Source organism: Alternaria viburni (assembly GCF_023758015.1).
Source record: "Alternaria viburni strain BMP 2772 chromosome Unknown scaffold_9, whole genome shotgun sequence".
Taxonomy (NCBI): domain Eukaryota; kingdom Fungi; phylum Ascomycota; class Dothideomycetes; order Pleosporales; family Pleosporaceae; genus Alternaria; species Alternaria viburni.
Window position 1 is genome coordinate 1,024,767 of NW_026055778.1, and position 16,970 is coordinate 1,041,736.

The 16,970-nt window shown below is 53.2% G+C and overlaps 5 protein-coding genes across 5 annotated transcripts; 2 read left to right on the forward strand and 3 right to left on the reverse strand.

The window, feature by feature from the left end:
• Nucleotides 1-1,927, reverse strand: J4E79_005238 (uncharacterized protein; the record flags this gene model as incomplete). The annotated part of the gene is made up of 2 exons (XM_049354116.1): nucleotides 1-1,608; nucleotides 1,682-1,927. The coding sequence occupies 2 exons, from the start codon at nucleotides 1,925-1,927 to the stop codon at nucleotides 1-3; spliced, it is 1,854 nt and encodes a 617-aa protein (XP_049211736.1).
• Nucleotides 1,928-6,566: 4,639 nt separating this feature from the next.
• On the forward strand, nucleotides 6,567-7,544 carry J4E79_005239 (uncharacterized protein; the record flags this gene model as incomplete). The annotated part of the gene is made up of 1 exon (XM_049354117.1): nucleotides 6,567-7,544. The coding sequence occupies one exon, from the start codon at nucleotides 6,567-6,569 to the stop codon at nucleotides 7,542-7,544; it is 978 nt and encodes a 325-aa protein (XP_049211737.1).
• A 1,679-nt stretch (nucleotides 7,545-9,223) lies between these two features.
• On the forward strand, nucleotides 9,224-12,077 carry J4E79_005240 (uncharacterized protein; the record flags this gene model as incomplete). Its single annotated transcript, XM_049354118.1, has 2 exons — nucleotides 9,224-10,969; nucleotides 11,019-12,077. The coding sequence occupies 2 exons, from the start codon at nucleotides 9,224-9,226 to the stop codon at nucleotides 12,075-12,077; spliced, it is 2,805 nt and encodes a 934-aa protein (XP_049211738.1).
• Nucleotides 12,078-12,257: 180 nt separating this feature from the next.
• Nucleotides 12,258-13,904, reverse strand: J4E79_005241 (uncharacterized protein; the record flags this gene model as incomplete). The annotated part of the gene is made up of 1 exon (XM_049354119.1): nucleotides 12,258-13,904. One exon carries the CDS (start codon nucleotides 13,902-13,904, stop codon nucleotides 12,258-12,260), a length of 1,647 nt encoding a protein of 548 aa, XP_049211739.1.
• A 413-nt stretch (nucleotides 13,905-14,317) lies between these two features.
• J4E79_005242 (uncharacterized protein) lies at nucleotides 14,318-16,774 on the reverse strand (the record flags this gene model as incomplete). The annotated part of the gene is made up of 1 exon (XM_049354120.1): nucleotides 14,318-16,774. The coding sequence occupies one exon, from the start codon at nucleotides 16,772-16,774 to the stop codon at nucleotides 14,318-14,320; it is 2,457 nt and encodes an 818-aa protein (XP_049211740.1).
• Nucleotides 16,775-16,970: the final 196 nt, after the last annotated feature.

Consider the following 16,970-nt stretch of genomic DNA (forward strand, 5'->3'; position numbering starts at 1 on the left):
TCACATCTTCCAGTCGTCTTTGATGATGTCGGCTGCTTTCTCCGCCACAGCGTACACCGTTGCCTGTATATTACCCAACGTCTCCATCGGGAAGATCGACGCGTCGACAACCCTAAGGTTCTTTGTTCCGTATACCTTCAATCTGCTGTCGACGACTCCATTCAATTCCTTCGGCATCATCGCACATGTACCGGTCGGATGGAACGTGCTCAATAATCGCTCTTTGACGATCTCCTTCGCCGTATCCAAATCCTTAGCTTCTTTGCCCTCCGGCAACCTTCCACTCGGCTTGAGAAGAGAAGCGAACGGCTCGGTCTTGACGATGGTCTCGATGTATCGCGTATACCGGGCGAGGATTTCTAGATCCAGTGGATGAGAAAGATACTGGGGGTCTAGAATCGGCTTTTCCTTCGGATCTGATGATCGGATATGGCAGAAGCCGCGTGAGAAGGGATGATTGTTGACTGCCATTATTGTGATGAAGTTGTTGGGGTGAGTTGGCGCAAGCAATGCATTCATCTGCGTAGCGCCAGAAGAGATGTTCAACTGCAGTGGCAGCATCATCGCGTATCCTGCTGCTTCCTTGGGGCCCAGGATTTGCTTCTCGAGCTGCTCGTACTGCTTCTTCTTCCAGAGTGGCAGTTCCTTGTCGTTGATGTACTCCTTTGTCAATTTCGCGATCTCTTCGTGGCTAATGCGACCGTCAGAGTCGACGAGCGGAAGCATGGTCATGCTGATCGGGATACCGACGAGTGGGCCGGCCTTGGTGGTCATGTATTGTTGGAGTACGGCTTGAACGATATTCGGATCGCGCATGATGTCTCCAGAGAACTGGTCGTCGGCGATCTCGAAAGAAGGAGCAGAGATGGCGTGGTCTTGGAGGTTCTCACCCACACCAGGGCTATCGAGAACTACCGTTATACCATGTTTTTTAAGAAGCTCTTTCTGGCCGATTCCGGAAAGCTCAAGGATTTGCGGTGATTGAATGGCTCCCGCAGAAAGGATGACCTCTTTCTTCGCTACGACCTCATGGTTCGATCCATCTTTTGTTCGCACACTCACACCAGTCGCCTCTACAGAACCGTCAGAGCCCTTCGTCAGTATCTTTTCGACGAATGCCTCCGTCAAGACCTCGAGATTTGGTCTCTTCGCAACTTCTGGGGTGTAGTATGCTGACGCTGCATAGCCGCGAGTCTTCGTCTCGTCATCGATGGACAATCCGCACGCGAATGTACCCAACTTCTCGCCCTCAATAGGATCATCCGTGTTGCACCAACCCATCTTGTCCAGGGTTTTGGCCCACGAGGCCTGGAATGGCCCATACACGTCTGGAATCGTTACGGGGACAGGGCCGTCTTTTCCATGCAGCTCCTCGTTAATGTAGTCTATGTTGAGGAGGTCTTTCGTTTCCGCACTCGGTGGTGTGAAGCGACTGAACTTGCGAAGGTACGGTGCGATTCCGGCAGCGTCCCAGCCCTCGTTTCCGAGTGCTTTCCAGGCTTCAAAGTTGGCGTTTGACGGATATACGATCGCGCCAAAGTTGATGGCTGAAGATCCACCAAGAACTTTTCCTCGGGGATGCGGGATCTGGCGACCGTTGACGTGTGTCTTACAAGCCCGATTGTCAGTTGGGTTCGATGTTCTTTTTCACGGCAACATGGCATCGTGCCGCTGGACTCACCTGAGGCTCAGACATGAAGTCCCAATCGTAGTCAGGGTCTCCATAAAGCGTTGATAGCATACCAACAGTATCGATCCTGGGGTCTCCTTGTCGGTTGGCGCCAGCTTCAATCAGTAGCACGCTCTTGTCCGCATCCTCGCTCAGACGATTGGCAACCACCAACCCGCCGATACCGCCGCCAATGACGATGAAGTCGGGCGCTCTCGTGGAGAGTGCATCGATAGATGTAACGCAACCGATGTGCATGCTGTCGATTGGTAAATCTGTGTGCTTATGGTGGCACAAGGGAGACGCTGTGCGACCATCGCAGCACAAAGCGAAAGCCTAAGCGACTGTCCCGCCATAGGATCGAGGACCTTCTCGAAAGAGAAAGACCTTTAATCTGGACTCATTATCGACTCAACGCGCAACGGGCGGCTGCTCCCTCGGGAGATGGCAAGCGATGATTGGGAGGCACTAAGGCTGCGGGCCGGGGTATGCGGGTCCACAACGGTATGCCGAGCGCCTATCTTGTCGCGAACTTGCCAAATATCCACCTGTTTGCTTGATGACAGAAGACAGAGCGCGATTGATACGGCTAGTATCCCTCCAGGTGAGGGCGCGGAGCCGGAAAGCTTTGCAGCCTCAAGGCCCGGTCCCGCCCGCGCTCCACTGCAGCCTCGAAACGTCCCTAGCCAAAGCAGAAGTGCTCCAGTTACGATTTTCTTGTGGTTAATCGACGCGATAGCAAGCGGCTCACTTTTCATTCCACGCATCTAGATACCGTTGCATCTACCTGGCAACACAATGTAATTACATCCGCACAATAAAGACCCGCACGACTTTCTTTGACGAAGCTTCAAGATTGCAACGCAAGATCCGACGAATGTTACCGCTCGCGTGCGCGACTGCGGGGCATGGTCCTCAACCAATGCCGCAACGCACCCTTCACAGCCTTTTCGACAACAGTGCTTGATGCAATTCCGGTGGCCTTTGGTGACACAACTTTCCAGGGTTCTGCAGAATGCCCGTCCTATTATTATTGATCGTACAATTCGCTGAACGGACCGCTCCGCAGGGAAAGACGTCATGGAAGCATGTAGTAGGCAAGCTTGAGACTGTAAGCTGACATGAGATTGCCAGCTGAATGGGGCTGTCAACTAATATGCGAAGTGCAGTCCTCTCAGGCCAAGCTTTCAAGACCTAGCCTAAACAAGCCCGAGCTGACTCGACCTAGGCATATACACCTGACAATCGCTATCGTAGCTCGATGGCGATTCGTCTCTTGTCTTTCAGAAAAATACACCTGCTTATTGAATCCTGACGTGCATCCACCTCCGTAAAAGATCTTGTTGTTTGACATAAGCATGGGGATATGTCGCATGCACTGCGCAGCAACATATTCTCTGCCTTGCGCATAGCCCCTCGGGGCCGTATGAGGTAGTATGCCATTACGCTCGCCACATTGCGAATGGTTTGAGCCAACGCCATGGCGTTTTCCAACCACACCATCTACCCTGTCGGGTTATTGAACGCATGCGGGGGCGAGATGATTCTGCTATATCAAACAACAGTCAGTCCTCAAATGCCGGTATCTCGTCCCATATCTTTCCAAGGCTATCTAGAACACTGTATCCATTTGCAAACATGCTACCCTTTGATCCATTAACGAAGACGAACATCTTCCATTCCGATCTGGTCACAAGGCACTTGGCTGCGAACATCTCCCTCGTCGGTTTTGCTACCATACTCGTTGTGTTGCGGTTCATCACGAGACGAATCTGCGGGACTAAGATATGGTATGTGAAGACTGACAATATAGGCTAAGGGTCACGTGATCTGACAAAGCTGTAGGTGGGATGACTTTGCCGCAGTGGTTTCACTGATCTTCACTATCGGTAGGTGCAAACAGGCCAGGGCGCAACGCCCATGCGATGCGATACCATACCGTTGGACCGGGACACTAACCAGCAACGCAGGCATGCTCGCAATGCACATCACAGACGCGAATTACGGGATGGGATACCAGACCAAAGAACTACCCATTGCCAATAGCATCTTTCTAGCTAAGCTGCTCATAGCTTACCAAGCTGTGTACTACGCCGCCGTCTCCAGCGTCAAGCTATCCTACCTCTTGTTCTACTTACGCTTTTTCACACTCAAGGAACATCGTATCTGGGTTTGGATATGCATGGGCTTGGTCGTTGCGTACTGGCTCGGTAGCATGCTCGCGACTTTTCTTTTGTGTACGCCTCTCGAGGCGAACTGGAACCCTCTTTTGGCCAGAAAGTACTGCCCGGATCACAAACACAGCACGGCGTTCGTTGCGACTGGCATCTTCAACATGATAACTGATCTGATTATCATCCTGTTGCCCATACCATTCATCCGAAAACTACAAATGACTCGTGGTGCCAAGATCGGCTTGGTGGCGATCTTTGCAATAGGCCTACTGTACGAAACTCTGGGACTTGCTTGTCTGGTTCATGTCAGCTAATCTAAATCGCAGTGTTACGGCCATTTCCATCCTCCGTATCGCCGTTATCTTCGACCTCCTTCATACCGCAGGCAACACTAAAAACCTACCCTACGCAATGACCGACGCGGCTTTCTGGTCCGTCGCTGAGCCTGCTGTAGCCATCATCAACTGCTGCATCATGACTCTGCGCCCGCTTCTCAGACTGATATCTCCTACCCGTCTGTGGACTTCCAACAGAGTCAGCCCCTCGGACGAAGTGAGCCATCCTGCAACTATCGGCGGGGGCTCTAAGCTCAGGCACAAGATTGGAGATGAGCATGACGAGTACCCGATTACTCTGTTAGAGGATGGGAATGTAGACGCGGAAATCGGACGTGTAGACAGTGGGGCTTGCCGGGGTATACATGGTTATGCCGTCAGTGAGAAGAGTGGCGGAAGCATGCCGACCGTGAATGACGTATCGAACTACTTGGGTAGAGATTGATCTCTGCCTAGGCCCTTTGCTAACGAAGAAGAGGATGAGCCTTTGACTCAGGGTGGAGCCTGGCCGTGGTTCGGGCTGATCATCAATGTTACTTTGAGATGCGGAATGATCGTGGTAGCTTTGAGGTGCGTCGCTGTCGGTTGCTTTCCCGTCGAATATATATGAGACATTCCATCCAGACTCAGACTCACATCTTTTGCCTTGTACCAGCAAAGACGGCAACAAGCAAGCGACACGCTCAGCCGTGAGTTTTGACGTGTAGGCAACAGCGCACCACGTGCGCGGCAATGCAACCCCTTGGCCAGGCAGCAGTCTCACGTGCGCCCGCCTAACACCGCACGGCCCCACCCCCATCGTCTATATAAACCCCCCCATCCCCCGTCCCTCATAGACTCACCAGCTCTCTTTGCCAATCTGGCTCTGATCAAGTGTAGTATCTGTTCTTCATAGTGTAATAGCTATGATACCGCTACCGGCGGTTCATCCATTACTCTTATTTTTGAAAGTTTGACCACGAGGTCCCTGAGCTCGCTCATACCTTGAGGTCACGGTGCCGCCAGTATCTCGCACTACTTCTGGCTGGCGCGACTCTTTTTTTCATTGGGTGTTCTTGCTTGCGGGAACCTTGAGGAAGAAATGTTGATGTGGTTTGCTGATGTGTATTTCTAAAGCTAGTAGGCTGGTTCGAAGAGGAGAGCTCTGCAGCCACGAACATCTGGAGATGGGCACTCTGTGTAGTGCTAGGCCAACGTGAACATTTGCTCAAGGCGTGTCAATGTTGAAGTATGTACTCCGCACGTTGCATGAAGTCTACCGATCGTATCCTTTTGCGCCTTCAATAGTCAGTACGGCTCAGACGGAATGAGCTCCTTTGTACCTTCTGCTTTGAACGACGCGTGAGAGCAGCTAACGGAACGCGTCCCGCTGTCGGGTTTAACATGCGCCACACAATGGTGGCAGCAACGGCAGGACGCCTATCGATAATTGCGAAGAATCTTTCCTGCACATGCTCGAGCAGACGTTGGGCCTTACCACGCGACTCTCCTTCACTGATAAGAGGCACCTAGACTCACGATACCTGCACCTAATGTTATACAGAAATCTTGATGCTGCGTATTTGCTCCGTATAACGCGAGTATCACGCGCATGTCAGGGTCCTCTAGCGCCCCTTCGTATCGCAATCGCGCACGCGATGAGACGGCAGGTAGTTGACTCGACCTCGAACCGTTTGCGGAGAAGATATGAGCAATCAATACATGTGCCAAGGCTCGCCCGAGTCTTGTTCTGCCATAGCTGGGAGCGAAAAGTACGAGAGAGGGGTAGGACAAGCTTCTAGTAGTGCCGAGCGTGCCGGGTCTGGGCGAGTTTCTATTTTCGGTCCCTTGCCGACTGACACCTGGGCCACAGCGCGCTTCCAACAGCTTCACAACAGCTGTTTACGCGCCCACGTTCAGAAGCTCGCTGTCCGAGATGTTGAGTGCCAACGGAGGGGTCAAGACACGGTGACCGAGACCCAGGAACGCGTTTTTTGGTCCTGCATGGGACCCGGAGAGGGGTTCTTTGAAGCCATTAGGTTGGACCGATCGCACGCCGGGCTAGCTCGTATACCCCTAGTGCCCACGGAACAGTGGGCGGATCCACAAGTCCCTGACCAGAACCTCGGATCCTCTTTGCCTTGACGGTACGATCGGATGTCCATGGACGACTCCTATAAGGCGTCGGGAGTCGCCCCGTTGATGGAGTGAGGGGACGACGAGCGTACCGCCGTTGTCGTTGCCGCTTCTTCACCCACTACTCCCTTACTCACCACCGTCGCTCTTTCACGCTGTGCCATCTTTTCTTTCTGCACCTGATCCTACGAATACTCGGGTCCGCTCTTTATTGTAGTCGGTTCCTTACGCTCTCTTCTTTCTTTGTAACAATCTTCATCTCACGACTTTAAAATGAAACTCTTCGGTCTTCTTCTGCTTGTGCCTTTGGCTAGTGCACGAGCTGTACGATACCACCACCAAATACCCATTGTCGAAGAACCCCTCGACAAACACACTAGCGCGGAAGCACTTGATGCGCCTCCCAGTATCGGCGTCCATTTCACAACATCACAAGCAGTAGCAGCCGCGCGGTACCCAAACGGCACAACAATCGACCTGGCCCAAATCCCCGGAGATGCCGAATACATAGACCTAATGTCGCGGTGGATGACACCACACAAGACATCATCAAATTCCCCAAACGACAGCAGAATCCTCACAGAATTCCTATCACAAGTCCACGCAACCCTCGAAAAGGAACTTAAACACCCAATCACAAATATCACGTCCGCTGTCACATTCCCCTTCTACGGATCCCATGAGAAGGACTTTGAAACCGCTTTACTATCAGCCGGCCTCGCTCTATCGGAGGATACCCCTTCGATATACTCGGAAGCATACGCCACCCACGCTGGATTAGAACACGCAACATGCGTGTCTGCAACGCTTCCCCACCAACATCAACACATCCTCGTCCTGGCCTTCGACTCCAGTTCCTTCAGCGCAAGCATGCACGAAAGCAGCTGCTCCCCCACCAAGACCAAACCACCAACCCCCCACTCCCGCATGATCAACTACGTCGCGCGAAACGATCTCGGTTGGTGGAGTCTCCCCGTGTACGAAGCGCCCCGCGCAAAGTTCTGGGCGAAGCTGCAGGAAGCTGTTGTTCATGCTGTGGGCGGGTTGGGTGTGCCGCCGGGGAAGATTGTGTTGCTGGGGAGTCATGGTCAAGATAAGGAGTTTGGGGTGCAGGTGGAGCAGGCGCTGTGGAGGGAGTTGGAGGTTGATGTTGGAGCGCTGCTTGGGGGACGGGGTGGGAAGAAGGAGAGTGAGTGGTTGGCTGCGAGGGGGGCGGCGGGGCTGGGATGGCGGAGTCAGAATCGGAGGTGAAATGTTTTTTTTGTGTATTTGGGAGTTGGGAGTTTGGGGCAAAAGTATGTGTGCGAGTAACAAAGATACCCATAATTTATATCGTCATGAACGGAGTCATATTCATTCCCTTGGCCTGAATGCAAATTAGGTTATGTTTTATTCGACTTCGACAACAACCTTTTACTTTCCTCGGGCGCAGCCTTTAATCTAGTCCCCAGAGTGTTACATACATGGGCCTGCCCATGTACAACCAGACTGGAGTTCTTTCACTAAAGACCTTGTCCTTCCCCTCAATCACCTCTTCTCCTCACAGCTTCAGTATCGAAGCACGCGATGTACGCATCTCCGAGCTGGTCACGAGCCTGTTTTCATCTCAGCTTACCCACAACTCGGTGGCCGAGATGTTCCTCTGCTGTATACGCAGTTTCGCAATGCTTGTCTTGTTTGGCGGTGCCAGAGAGAACAAGCGCGTCGTCTCCGGCAGCGTGGTATAGGTAGTTCCTTGCTAACCGTCAACGTGGTATTCCGTTGTTATGGCTTGTCTCGGCTTGAGGTCTTGCCTAACGGTAACAGCAGTAGTGACTCTGAACATATTTTCCTTTCGAACGTTTCCTCTACTTTGTAGTTTCAGCGAACCAGCAGTACCGTTACTATTAGCGTCATAGCGTACAAACACTGCGTCAGGGCTCTTTCGTTCGCGTACAGACACTTGGTCAGGAAGCCGATATGCTCCATCCCAGCAATTCTTTCTTCTTCGTACTCGGCGATGAGTTCGGAAGCCTGGTCCAGCCAGGCTTGTTGTTCATTACATTTGGCTTCCCACGCTGCGATTTGGCCATCGTAGAATTCGGTGAGCTCGTCGAGGACGCCTACTAGAGGTCCGGGAGATGATGGTGGTGGTGGTGAAGGCTTTGGAGCATTCGCGCCTAGCTTTCTTGGTGGTTCGTCGAAGGCGCTTACTAAGGGGTGGGGAGATGGTAGCGGTTTGGGGGTGGACACGCACAGCGTGTTGCCTAGTTTTCTTGGTGAATCCACGAAGGGGCTTATGAAGGGTTGAGGAGATGGTAGATATTTGGGGGTATACACGCACAGCGTGTTACGCTGATTACGTATCTTTCTTGATGATATGGTCATGGTAGTGGTGGATGACATGGTGGTATTGCTGTGCGAATTTTGGCTCAGACTGCTGTGAATGTAGTGGTTTGCTTAGAGAGTTAGTGAGAATGTTTGCTTGAAAATACTTATATTCAATGTCCAGGTGAGGTCACGATGTGTGATATGGGTCGATGACTATGGATCGTTGGCATTGTGAAATAACGGTATAGACTCTGCTTGCACAACTTAGAGCACATGCCACTTCGGATGTTTCGGCGCAATTTCGCGCAAACGTGGATGTTCTGTGTATAGGTGTGGTGGGTGAGGCGGCTGACGGAGGGCTGTTCACATGTCGAGGCACGCGTCGGTTTTAGCGCGGCGGTTGCGTCAGTGCTCCGAATGCTGATCGGAAATATACCGCCCTAGAACAACAAGGAACAACATCCATCCTCAGGCTGCCACCGCGTCCACGCCAGCTGTCTTCTTCACATGAACACGTGAGGAACGGAATACGCGCTAGCACCATGATATGATGGGATTCTCCCACGACTGCTTCTCTTGAAAGTTGCAGCTCACGCCCACACCAAACCACGCCAGACGTCATGGCAGGCAACGAGCCCACACTATCGTCTCGCGCGAACCAGTACGTTCGTGAGGTCCTGCACAACACCGAAGCCCCGCCCACGATCCCCGTCCGCTACTTCTACACGTCGCCGCTCGCTATAGACGACCCGCTGTCTCCGCTCCCGCCGCCGCCCACGGGCACCTCGACTGCGAAGAGAGTGCCACCGCGGCCCTTCTCCGAATACGACAACGAAGCCATCCAGGAGTCGTGGCTGGAGCTGCGCAAGAAGATCCTGAAGCACACCGAGGAGTTTGGGGAGAAAGATGCGACGGGACGCGGGACGCCGACCAATCCGGCGGTGGAGCGGCTGAAGAGGAAGAGAGGCGCTAGTGCTTCGAGCGAGGAAGGCTCGATCCAGGGACGAGACATTCCATCCGGACGGTCCTCGAGCAGAGGGCAGTACTCGAGGTCTGCCGAGCTGGTGGACAAGAAGACACCCGGCTCGGGTGGTGGCAGCTACGGCCAGTCCATGTCTGGCTCGCTGAAGGCCTACGACCCCGGCCCAATATCGCCCCTCGAGCCTGCGACGACCGGCACCCCATTCATCCGAGCCCCATCGAGAGGGAATCTTGCCAAGTCGTGGAAGCCTGCGCCTATGGAGGGAGGCCATCGGCCGACTATACACGAAGTGGACAGCTACAAGTGGGATGACGACATGGAACCTGCTCTGTCGACGGCCAAAGACAAGGCGCCCGCGCGAAGGTCCTCCAAGCCGAAACCAGGGCCATCCGCGAAGGTGCCCGTGGGAGTCTCAAGACTGCATCACGTAGTCATGGACACAGAGTCAATACGGATGGAGCCTATATACTGGTCGCCGCTTAGCGATGTCGCCCAGATAGTGCGAGGAACGTGGTTCTACAAGGACAGCATGATGCCCGTCGAGGTCGAAGTCGCCAACATGCTCGAAGCTGGGTACATCGAACTGAGACCCTGGACGCAGACGTGGACGGACGAGCTCAACAGCGCTGTTGAAGTCGGTGCATTTGGCGAGATGAAGATACTACACCACCTCTGGCCCGAACGGCCGAAGAGAGCAGAGAGCAGGCCGTCGACTTCGCAGCAGATGATGCAAACGGCAGGTCTCGTTCAAAGCACTCTCCCCGAAGAGGATGACGATCCGGAGAAGGAGCGCAAAGAAACCGTGGAGAATGCCTGCGACTTGATCGACATCTCCACAGGTCCAGAGGGGCCAGATCACAAAGCAGCGGGTGATTTGGAGTACGGTGCCGATGGAAGAAAGCGTCTATATCTCAAAGCGGGCGTGATATACTCTAACGACAAGGAAGCCTTCATCCTCAAGCCAGCACTCCAACCATCAGACTACTACGGGCGGCGACCGCTAGCAAACTACATCCGCAAGGGCAGAGCGATCGGCGTCCACGTAGTGCGCGGTTTCGACCAGGCCGTCTGGGACAAGATACATCCGAACAAAAACACACCAAAGGCACAGGCAGCACGGGAAGGCGTCTCGTCATCGCAAGGTGGCACGCCTCAGTATCGAAGGCAGAAGTCGGACCCCGACCTCGCGCAGTCAGAACGACCCAAGGTGTCAGACCTGGTGTTGGTCATACATGGTATTGGGCAGAAGCTATCAGAACGAATGGAGACATTTCATTTCACGCACGCGATGAACGCCTTTCGAAGAGAGATGAACGTCGAACTTGGGACTCCGGATGTCAAGCGGCACCTGCGAAAGGATATGGGAGGTGTCATGTGTCTGCCAGTAGGTCATCGTCGCTGTGATTCTCGATCAACATACTAACACAAGGCAGGTCAATTGGCGACACCGCGTATCTCTCGACGTCGATAATACCGAGGCTCCCGAGCTTGAAGACCCATCTGCGAACAAATATACACTCAAAGACATCACACCCGATACGCTCCCCTCCGTACGTGGTATTGTTAGCGATGTCATGCTCGACATCCCATACTACCTCTCGCCGATGCACAACCCCAAGATGATATCAGCTTGCATAACAGAGGCGAACCGCATCTATCGCCTCTGGTGTAACAACAACCCCGGGTTCGCAGAGTACGGCCGAGTGCACTTGATCGCCCATTCGCTTGGCTCAGTAATGGCCATCGACATCCTAAGCCAACAACCAACCTATGTCGATCCGCAATTCACCGACCCATCCTTCCCCGAAGCCGACCTACCCCAAGACCAATTCATCTTCAACACAACCGATCTCTTCGTTTGCGGCAGCCCAGTCGGCCTCTTCCTCCTCATGAAAAACGCAAACCTACTCCCTCGTCGCGACAAAGAGAAACCTGGCGCCGACTCCTACGCCGCCCCCGGTATCGCAGGTGAGCAAGGCACATATGGCTGCCTAGCCGTCGACAACATCTACAACATCATCAACCCCTACGACCCCGTTGCCTGCCGCATAAACCCCACCGTCGACGTCGTCTACGCTTCAATGCTCAAACAAACCACCATCCCCTCCGCCTCAACCTCCTACTTCGCCTCGCTCAACCCCTTCCGCTCGTCCACCTCCTCCGCCAACAACGCCGCAAACGACAGACCCACCACTATCCGTCTACCCAGCAACGTCGAGCTCGAAACGCACAATTTCACGCGCGAGGAGATTGCGGAGAAGAGAGCTTATCTGCTTAACGATAATGGTCAGATCGATTATTATATGAAGTACGGTGGTGGGCCGCTGGAGATACAGTATCTGACTATGCTGGGCGCGCATAGCAGTTATTGGCTTAGTAAGGACTTTGTTAGGATGATTGTTGTGGAGGTGGGGAGGGGGTTGGGGAAGGAGGGTACGGTTAGGGAGATGAGGGCGCAGAAGAAGAAGATTGCTGTTGGGGGTGCGACGTAGTGGTCTTATTGTTGATGGAGGGGGTTAAGTGGATGATGGCATTATGGTATCGGAGTTTGTGTTTGTTGACACTTTCAGAAGTTATACCCCGTTTTATACACAATTTGGAAGGAGTTGGAAGTAGTATTCGTTTAATTCAGATTAAAGCTATCTGGCACTCCGCGGTTCCTCAACGTCTTCTCACACAAAACCCGCGTCTAAACACAACTCGCGCGACGCAAATTTATGGTGCTGCTCCTGCGCCTCGTCTTCCCAATCAATCTCCACCTCTTTCCCTGCATGCATGGTCGCGAAAGCGCTGCGACGGGATTTAAGCCAGCTTGTATGCGTCGTATCGAGTACCATGGCCACTCGATCGGCGATGGATCTATCGTTTGTACTTTCGTCGGAGGGGCCCTTCAACGTAGGTCCTAGCGCGAAGATAGGCTCGGGGTCATCGATGAAGCCAACGTGCTTCAGAATCGCGTGCATGGTGGATCGTCGGAGCGATTCACCGGGTGCGCACCATGAGTTCTTTCCTAGGGCTTCTATGTCTGCCTCCCAGCCTGGCGCCTGGAGTCTATGTCGCACTGCGATGTTCAAAACGGCGCGATACCACAAATACATCTTCTTTGGCCGGTTGTTGTTTGCAAACTGCAGAATCCTGCCATCGAGCTGTGCAGGGGCAAGAGGCCAAGTTCGGTGTGTCAAGTCGCCAACCCCATTCCTCACTTTTGGGTCCAGCACTCGTATCTTATACGGGTCTTTGTCGGTTTCTTGTACTGTCTTGCCGGTCTCGGGGTCGGTGTCACCCACACGAGCAGGAACGATGATGATCTGAGCTGTGTTGAGCATACGCTTGAACTCGAAGCCAAGAAAGAGGCCGTTTGATGGGTCCATCAAGTGGCCGCGTGTACTTTCTGTTTTGCCGAAAAGATAGTCACAAGCATGGTCGCCCGTGTTGTAGTGCACTAGGTGGATAGCCCCGGTGTCATGTGGCCACGGGTGTACACCTGTGCGTTGCCACGCGATAGGGCACCAGACGTGAAGCCATAAGCGGATATTTTCAGTGAAGTTGCTGCCGCCATAGTAGTCACTGGCATCTTTGTCAAACCTCTCTGGCGCATCGACATCGCGGCCGTCGGGGCCTTTGTACCATGTTTTGTGGACCTGGGGTGACTGGTACGGCTTTATCAAGCGCTGGATCATGGAGTTGGTATACGCCAAATCAATGGCATCAGCATGCTGATGTGCGTCAATGTATTCTCCTTTCATCTGGTTCTTGAAGTCCCTCAGTATGACCAGTAGCTTTCTGAGGTTGGCGGTAGTTGTCTCAGCCTGCACTATCAAAGGCAGTGTTTCTGACTTTGGCATGTTTCCATGTTTCTCGGTTATCTGCCATTGCCGGATGGAGAAGGAATGCGCGTCAATCTCTGCACTGAGCTTGTTGGTGATGTCGCTGTGCCAGGTTTGGTATTGGTGCTCGATTGCTTTCTCCCATTCGTCCTGTGCCATTTTATACGTCCTCTCCAAGGTCTTTGGGATTGACCATGTATCGAAATGATGATCGCTCGAGCTCTTTGCAGCCTCTAGTAACTTGCTAAGTTCGACATGAGCGGTCAAAGATAGCCACATCTTCCTTCGAAGCTTGGTGGTTGCTGGTGACGCAAATCTATCAAGGTTCAGAACGCCTATGAGCGCAACGTTGACCGTTTGTGATGAATCTGAGTCGCTTGCTGAGTCGTAATGACGTGTCTCTTGCACTTTCGCTTCCTGTTCCGTCTTGAGACTTAGCTCTTCTTCTTGCGCCTGAAGCCGCTGCTTCTGTTTCTTGTTCAATTTTGGCATTCTGGGCTCTCTTTGGTGGGCCATAACGGAATATTGGTTTGAGGTGCTGTGGTGTAAGATGGTGTTAAAGTTCGGGTTTCGAGTATGGCGAGTATTGCTACCTCTTAGAATAAAACAAAGAAGAGTGAGTAACATCGAATTGTGAGTCACGTAGATGCAAAAAGACGTGGTTCGCAGGGCGAGCATGACTGGAAACTAGAAGCGACCACGGTACGCATCAGTGAGAACCCTTGGATGACGAGCCACTAACAGTCATCGCAATACAAGCGACCAAAACAACGTGACTCGCCGTTCAATGAGCGTTTTGATGCGACAAGACTCAATGTATCCGCGCGGCGCGAGGGGCTTTTTCAATGACAAGATAGAGCTAAATACTTTTCAAGTCATCACATCCATCCATCACACACCCCAACCTACTGCCCCAACAATATCTTCATAGTCTCGACCCCCACGCCCAGTACCTCCTGACTCCTACTCCCTTGTAACACACCCTTCAACTCCTCCACCACACCCTTCTTCTTACAAACCTCCACCCCCTCCTTAACATCCACCACACTCCTTAGACAAACAATCCCTCGATACCTAATACCTTCATCTTCATCCTGGCACAACCCCACAAGCCACTCCACACTCTTATCCTGCTTGAGGAACTCGAGAACCGCAAGATCCACACTCAGCAACATCGCCAGCGCACCTCCAGCTGCTGATCTCGTCGCGGCATCATCGACATCCGTCATAGCGAGCAGGAGATGGAGTCTATGTTTCGCCCGCGGCGAACCATCCGCGAAGTTCGAGATACAAACAGGTGAAGCCATGAGATTACAAAGGAGTTCCGTAGCCGCACGCCGAATCATCGTGTTGGAACTAAGTAACAAATCATCAACCACCGTGTCGAAAGACTGGCGGATGATATGGTCCTGTGTATTCCTATCCAGAGAAGCGAGGTTCGTGAGTGCGAGGAGCGCTTCAAAAGCGTGCAGTTGCCAGGTCGTAGACTCAGTCCGTGTGAGTTGGCTGAGGAGGGGGCGAATGGCGGATGCGCTGGGGAGTGCGGCGTTGAAAGCGTGAGACGGGTTTATGCTGATGAGGAGCCGGGAGAGGGCTTGGGCTGTTGTGGGGAGGGCGGCGGGAGGGAAGGGTGTGGTGCCGGTTGTTGAGAGGTCGTTGGTCGAGGAGATGTGGTCGTAGATCTGGATGAGCAGTTTTACTGCGCCTTGTTGTGCCATTGTGCCGCGCGATTTGGTGTCTTTGGAGAGGGAGAGTAGGATTAGACTGCTTTGGGTGAGGATGGATGGGGAGCCCTTTTTGCAGACTTGCACCAGCAGAGGGACAACGCCGGCGTCTAGTACGCGCTTGCAGCGTATGGCGACGTCTTCGTCGTTGAGGAGAACGTGCGGGGTCGATGGCTTTTGCACGTTGGCGTAGGCTTTGAGCTGTGCCATGCGCTTTTCCTCTTCGGATTGTAAGGGCAGGTATTGTGTGATGTTGACGAAGATGGTCAGGCCACCGAATACGATGTTCTTGGGTGATGAAGGGTCGCTCATGGTTTCGATGAGGCGTTTGAGGAACTTTGGTGATTTGGAGAGATCTTCTCGTACTTTGGGTTGGAGCGAGGCGTAAGCGAGTCCTTCGACTGAGTCTTGCTTTGAAGATGTGTCGCCGCCTATGACCATGGACTTGAAGCTGGCGATTAGGTCGCTTTGGTCTACCTTTTCTGCCCTCACGATTCTTGGTGCATCCTCAGACGGTTGCTCTTCGCCTAGTTTGACGAGGACAAGCGCGGCCAAGTTGGCACGCTTCTTGTTCTGGCTTTCTGCGACAACATCTTCCAGCCATTCTCTGCAGTTCTTGCTGATCGCCTCTCGACAGTTCTTGTCAACGCAGGCAGCGCTGATTAACTCCAGAGTAGCTTGCTCCAGGTTGTGCGACTTCTTGCTTTGAACTCTTGACACCAACGTGCTGACAAAGCCGTCTGTGAGAAAGAGCGCAGCAGCAGCTGTGACAGCGACCGGAAAGATAGCTGCAGCCGCCGAAAAAGCGATAACAAGATCGTTCGCTTCCCCCTTTTTCGTCCGATGCGTAACAAACTTCGAGATCAACTCGCTAGCAGTCTCCGGCGCAAGCTCAAACAACTTGATACTCGCAAGAGTAGCCTGACTACGCAGACTAGCAGGCAGACGAATATCGAGCGAAGTGAGGATAACATCGAAACTGTCCGCATCGATAATGCCCTTAAGATGCTCCGCGTAATGAGCAAGCAGCTGCGCAATCCCCTTCATCGCACGTTCAGGATGCTCAAGCGCCTCCTCCATCATCATCGCCAAACTGAGCATGAAAATATCTCTATGCCCCGTCTTGAATGATTCGTCGTCGGGCCAGACCGCCCGGTTGAGACAGACTTTGAGTAAGCCGTCGATGGAATCGTCGCCCCGCTCGAACATCTCGTAGTAAATGCGTGTCGGCTGCTCGCGGATGGCTTTGGCGACCCACATCTGGGCTCCGGGGTTCTGGAGTAGTTCGCCTGAAACCTGGTCGAGGATGTCGTCTTCGCCTTTGAAGTCGAAGAGGATGGCCATTGCTTGTTCTGCTTCGTCCTGCTTCAGGCCATGGGTCCGGATCGCTTTGAGTGCCTTTTCGCCATCGTGTTCGTCTTTGCTGATGACCCAGGCTCGACAGTGGCCCAGTAGTTCGCTCTTTCCCTCCTCTTCTTTCAGTGCGACCCATGCCTCTTTGATCCGCGGATGCTCGGGTGCGATCGTACTAGCTTCACGCAGGTACCGGGCTGCAGCGGTTAAATCGCCTGATTTGGTGCTCTCACTTGCCTTCTCGGCAAGTTGCACCGCTCTGTCTTCTTCAGATGTGGAGGACATTGTTAAATGTTTGATGGAAGAAGATCACTCCAGAGTGGTGACCTTTCGAGTTCATGGATGCCCACGTGTCACGGGGCCTGGAACGATTTGATGGACGACGCACGGGCCTCTGCGGAGCTGTTTAGTGGAGCGCGGGGAGGTTGATCATCACTACAGCAGGAGCAACCTTGAAATGTTCCCTTTTGATAACACACCA